The sequence below is a fragment of the Myotis brandtii genome, unplaced genomic scaffold (genome assembly GCF_000412655.1).
Source record: "Myotis brandtii unplaced genomic scaffold, ASM41265v1 scaffold1408, whole genome shotgun sequence".
Lineage (NCBI taxonomy): Eukaryota > Metazoa > Chordata > Mammalia > Chiroptera > Vespertilionidae > Myotis > Myotis brandtii.
Window position 1 is genome coordinate 91,138 of NW_005355029.1, and position 6,043 is coordinate 97,180.

Genomic DNA, 6,043 nt, shown 5'->3' on the forward strand with positions numbered 1-6,043 from the left:
GCCTCCACTGTTGGACCCTGTGAGGGGCCGAGGCTGACCGCTCCCCGCGGGGCTGCCTGGGGTCTTCGGGGTAATCTCAGTCAAGCCGAGAGGCCAGGCGCTGCCGGCACCTTACAAACCTGCGGACGCGCTGGGTCTGAAAGGAGCCTGGGTTGGAGGGAAGCGGACCCGGGGCAGGTGCGCATCGCATCGCATCTCGGTGCTGGCTCGGCCCCAGAGCCAGGTTCCCTGCTGCGCCTGAGGGTTTGGTCTGTCCGTCCGTCCGCACAGGGAATGGGAAAGGCCCCGGGCCGCACACTCGGTCACAGGCGGCCACACCGGGGCTGCCAGTCGCTCTCTCGGTGAGAGTCAGCGCGCATCTCCTCGCAGGAGACAAGTCACAACCAAGTGCAAACGCGGACGCCAGGTACTAACGGCGACTGCGGCCCAGGTTCTGGGTGCCCCTGTGAGGGACAGATACACCTTCGGTTGTGGGCAGAATATCTGGTGATTGTCTAGGACGTTCCATGCACTTTTTTACAGGAAAGACAGAGGGAGGGAGGGAAAAGGGAGGGAGGGAGGGAGGGAGGAAGGAAGGAAGGAAGGAAGGAAGGAAGGAAGGAAGGAAGGAAGGAAGGAAGGAACAGGGGGGTCCAAGTCCGGGACAACGTGGAGGCAAAGCACACTTTCCTGATTCTTCTGAGAGGAGTTAGTGCCCATTCAGTCAGGTGCCCTCCACCCGTGACATCATAGCGGTGGTGACATCATAGCCGGTGGTGACATCATAGCCGGTGGTGACATCATAGCTGGTGTTGACATCATAGCTGCGGAGACAGAGCCCCCTCACTGTGCAATGTGCACAATTCCGAGCACTGGAGGTGGGCTCACTACATTTGTAAATGTAAATTATTTAATCACTGTGTAGAGATGGACGTTTAAAAAACCACCAGTGTGTACAGTGAACCTATTTGAACAATCTTATCGTTTTCACCAGCCCATTTTGCAGTTAATTGCTATCCATGGCTTAATTTGAACCCGAGTGTGGATGGCACCTAATCTGATTCGCTCCATGACGATGATTGGCTAATTTGTAAACGCAAAATCCGCCCAGGAGGCGCCGTCTTGGCTGGGAGTTGGTGGCTGCTTCATGGAATCTGGAAGGCGGCTGAGAGTCAATGCAGGCACCCTCCCCGGCCTCCTCTCTGGTCAGGCCTGGTTTCCTTAAGCCAAGGACTCCCCCCTCTCCCTGTAAACAGAGCCTCTGGTGCTCCTTTAATTGTTGCAGAAGAGAGGTGGCTGCTCCATGGTGACCGCCCACACCCCCCACCTGTGCCCCCTCGGCCACCGGCCCTGCCAACTGCAGCATCTGCCCGCCGGGCTGGTCTGCACACCAGCCTGGGAGGCCAGGCTCACTCCCATCCCCCGTCTACAGCAGCGGCTGGGCCAGGTGCAGGCGTGTGCCCCTATGTGTGCGTGTGCCTCGGAGGTGCGTGTGCCCCTGTGTGTGCGTGTGCCCCTGTCCCAGCCTGGGAGGCCAGGCTCACTCCCGTCCCCGTCTACAGAAGCGGCTGGGCCAGGTGCAGGTGTGTGCCCCTGTGTGTGCGTGTGCCCCTGTGTGTGCGTGTGCCTCGGAGGTGCGTGTTGTGCGACTGACTGCATTCTTCTTATTTATATCCCTTGTTGGCGGTGCTAGAAGCATTGTTTTAAACTATACCAGATATAATTTGGATGGTGACACGAAGCAGGCTGTACATACATACGTGTACATGGGTGGTGATATGTGTCAGGTTATGCTGTACATACGTGTATGTGGGTGGTGAACACAGCACATTGTGCTGTACATACGTGTACGTGGGAGGTGACACGAAGCAGGCATAGGTATTATGGCATCTGGAGGCTCTGAAGGTCTATTTTTCTGCTACCAACTGAGCAAATAAAATGTGCATTTATCTCCCGGTTCTTGCTCTGTTCCTGTGCTTTGTTGGTGAGTGAAGCCTTCGCCTGGAAGAGACCATCCCTGGAGGCCTGGCCTGGGGAGGAGCTGGGTGCTGCTGGGCACCTCTGCCCGCCATTCCTGGGCACACGACCCCGGCTGCTCAGAGCAGGGGCGGCCCCAGCGGCGGGATCCGTGCACTACAAGGTGTAACATTTGTTTTGCAGAGGATATCAATCATGTTTGCAAAAGCGAAGGGACATTTTCAATTTGCCAGCGCGTGGTATCCTGCGACTTCGGAAGGGCTCCCAGCCCCAAGAGTGAGTGGCATTTAATACCAAACAACACCACGGCGAGGGCTGCCTCTGACCTATTCAAATGTCGCCACCACCACGCCGACGTGCCGGCGTAATTATAATTAAGTAGTTTATGCCTCTCTTGCAAATCCGCTGATTGATCACCGATATGTACATTATGCCACATTACCCGGAGCAGGTGTCTGCCACTCACGGTCATGGATCACCAGGTTTCCATTAGCAGAGTCGGGAGGCGCTGCGAGCAGGAGTGAGTGGAGACGCGTGCAGGTTCCTGCGTGCGGAGCAAAGTTTTTGGGCCCGGGACCTGGAAACAGTGGGGGTGTCCCTCCTCCGGAGCTGGGGCTGCAGGGCCAGGGAGGGCCTATCCCTCCTGGGAAGGCAGGGGGACCCGCCCCAGGTGCAGGGGTAGGGCCGAGGGTCCGTAGCGTGGGCAGGTGTGTGAGTGCGCACCAGCCTCAGGTGGGGCTCACCTCCTCCTTAGACCCTGGGGCTCCCCAAAGAGGCCTCCCTCAGCCACAGCACCCGGTCGGACACTTCCCGCCACACCGAGCTGCTGTCCTGGCCCGTCTCCCTGGGCAGCAGAGAAACCTCATTTCTCTCCAAGTTCCTTCCTCGCCCGCCCCTTTTCTTGTTTTATAAATATATATATTAGAGGCCGGCGCACAAAATTCATGCACAGGTAGGGTCCCTAGGCCTGGCTGGTGGTCGGGGCCAATCTGGGGGGTGACTGGCTGGGTGATCGGGGGGCCCCCGCTGGCACCTGCCTTGGCGGACCTGGCGCTGCCTCCTCACCAGCCCCACCCCTGCCACCACTGCCTCCAGTCGCCTCCCTCTGCAGGGAGACTGGCAGGGCAAACACGGGGCCCCCACCGGCACCCGCCTTGGCCAGCCTGAGGCCTGCAAGCTGGGGGCAGCTTCTGCATTGAGCATCTGCCCCTGGTGGTCAGTGCACATCATAGCAACCAGTTGTTCCACCGTTCAGCTGATTTGCATATTAGGCTTTTATTATATAGGATATATATATATTTTTTTTAAATATATTTTTTATTGATTTCGGAGAGGAAGGGAGAGAGAGAGAGAAACATCCATGATGAGAGAGAATCATTGATCGCTGCCTCCTGCATGATCCACACTGAAGATCAACCCGCAACCGGGGCATGTGTCCTGACCGGGAATCGAACTGTGACCTCCTGGTTCCTGGGTCTTTCCTCCCTTAATTGATCAAATTGGGGCTGTTTCTTCACTCCATCAGCAGACATCTGTGAGCTGTGCTCAGCGCTGGGTGCCATTATGAACCAGAGGCCCTGACTGTGTCCCAGCCACGTGCATGGGAAGCCACCACCGAGTGACTCGGACTTTCTCACCCATGCCGCCAGGAGCAGGCCCTGCCCAGGTGCTGAGGGGGCAGCTCACCATGGGCATAGCAGCCAGCTGGACTGGGCTTGGGCAGGGCCCTCTGGGACCAGCAGGGGCGACCGTGCCACAGGAAAGGGCATTTGGGGGGAGGGCAGTGAGAGGAACTCCTGAGGTGGGAAGGAATGGGGGAGGGGTTTGCAGAAAAGAGCGAAGCCAGCGTGGCTGGTGGGAGGTGCAGGAAGGAGCCCCTGAGTACAGCCAAACACCCCATTTCTTTAACCTTTGACATGCATCTCCTGCAGGACAATCACCTCCCACATTCTGGGCACTTTACCTTGGTTAATGTGGCCTCCATACCAGCTGACTTACCTGAGCTCACATACCACACAGTAGCTGTGGCCACCACTTGACCCCTGAGTGCCAGGGACCCCTAATCCTAGAACTGGATGAGGGTGCAGACCCCATGCAGCCTAATGCCTTCAGTGGCCTTTTGGGGTCCACACTGCCCCCCGGGACCAGAGGAAGCAGGGAAGGGGAAGTGCACACAGTCCATCACCTGCAACGCGATTCTGTGTTCAGCCACACGAATGATTCATAAACATTTGCAAAATCACATGCTTTCACCCTGTTAAAAATACCAATGCGTTGCATGTAAATTGGCCTCATCCATGGCTTCGCTGGAGAGACGGGTCCTCACACCCACGGGCGCAGCTTGTCGGGGCCGCTGCCCAAATTAACGTCCCCGTGCACTTCTGTGAGATTGAATTCTTCCCGCTCCTGGCGCCGTGGGGCCCAGGGTCCAAATAGGATGTGAGCTCACTCAGCTGGAACCTGCACTGAGATTTGTAATCAACAGCCATGCGGGCCATGCGGTTCTCAGACAGGAAAGGAAACTGGGTGGGAACCTACGAACTTTGTTCAGCTCCCCTCTGCGCCCTGTGGGGATGCAGCACCGTGGACAAGCACCACGGACAAGCACCGCGGACGGGCAGTATGGACGGGCACCTCAAATGTGCACCACAGATGGGCACTGTGGATGGGCACCTTGGGGCACCATGGACGGGCACGATGGAGGGGCACCGTGGGAGGGGTGTGGGATGGCGAGTTCTCCCACACCCGCCTAGGAGGGGACAGCGGCTCATCCCTAGGCGGTCACCATGGAGGTGCCACCCCGTGTGTGGGTTGGTGTCACAGCTGTTTCCATCCACCTGCCCACCACGCGTGCCCACTCATCCCATGGGACCGCCTGGCACCCTCTGCATCACCCACGGCTAGTTCTCCGCACCGGGCCTCACCCTCCAAACCTAGTTGGCTCCCAGGCTCCAGCCTGACAGCAGGCAAGCGGTCTGGTCCATGGGACACCACATTCTTGTCCGAGTTTGGGGTGAGAAGAAGAAAGTTCAGACCTGCTCTTTTTATTTATTTACTAGAGGCCTGGTGCACCAGTGGGGTCCCTCCCCCGAATGTCACTTAGGCTTCTATAATAATAAAAGGGTAATATGCTAATTAGACCGGACATCTTCCGGACATCCTTCCTGACGAAGCGGGACCAGAAGGAAGCAGACCAGGTCCCGGGTGCTGGAGGGAAGCCCGAGGGAAGCCAGCCTGGGTCCTGGGTGCCTACCAGCGGCCAGAGGAGAGAAGCCCGGGCCTGGGTGCGGAGGGAAGCCGGTGCTGGCAGCTGGGGGAAGGAAGGCCTACTCTTGCACAAATTTTCGTGCACCGGGCCTCTAGTTTATATAGAGAGATTAGTTAATCCTCACCTGAGAACATGTTTCCATTGATTTTAGAGAGAGAGGAAGGGGGCGGGAAAGAGAGACATCAGAATCGCTCAGCCTCACAGAGGCCTCCTCGGCTTCCACGCCCTGGCCCATCCAGGCCTCCCTGGTGCCCACGCTCCCGGGAGGCACCAACAGGCTCCTGCACTGGGCAGGGCGCCGCGGCTCCCAGGATACCAATGTGCCAGGCCCACGTGGCTGGGCGGCTGAGGTACCCGGCACGACCACCCCAGGGGCAGGAGTGTGGTCCATGTCCTGCACCCGGCCCTGCACCCAGGGTGAGTGTGCCCTGGACACACCCCGAGAAGTCAGGGCCCTGGAGCGGAATGTTCCAGGCACCAAGCGGGCCACGTGTGTCTTCCCTTCCTGGGGAGATGGGAACTATTTCTGTTTAATTCACCAACTGAGCCAGGCGTTGGCCAGGAATTGGCTGATGAGTCTCAGCCCAGGGGAGGTGACAGGCAGGCGTAGGGACCCCAGCTTCATCTGCAGGGCTGACACCCTCTCTGCCAGGGGTGGTCTGGGCCCAGGATGGGGGCTGAGCCAGGCCCAGGAGCCAAGCACCCCCAAACTGTCCTCCTGCTGGGCATGGAAGTCTCCCTCTCCCTGCCTAGTGGCTGCCCCTCTAGGGACCCCATTACCCAGTCCTGGAATAGGGGGACCCCACTACCCAGTTCTGG

At 58.4% G+C, this 6,043-nt stretch overlaps 1 protein-coding gene across 1 annotated transcript in view; it reads left to right on the forward strand.

Annotated features, from left to right (window-relative positions):
• FAM20C (family with sequence similarity 20, member C) overlaps positions 1-1,270 on the forward strand; it is a 51,791-nt gene extending 50,521 nt beyond the window's left edge. Inside the window, exon 14 of the mRNA XM_005860844.2 lies at positions 1,238-1,270. Within this exon, the coding sequence (XP_005860906.2) occupies positions 1,238-1,255 (18 nt within the window). The 3' untranslated portion in view covers positions 1,256-1,270. The remainder of the gene's footprint in view (positions 1-1,237) is intronic.
• Positions 1,271-6,043: the final 4,773 nt, after the last annotated feature.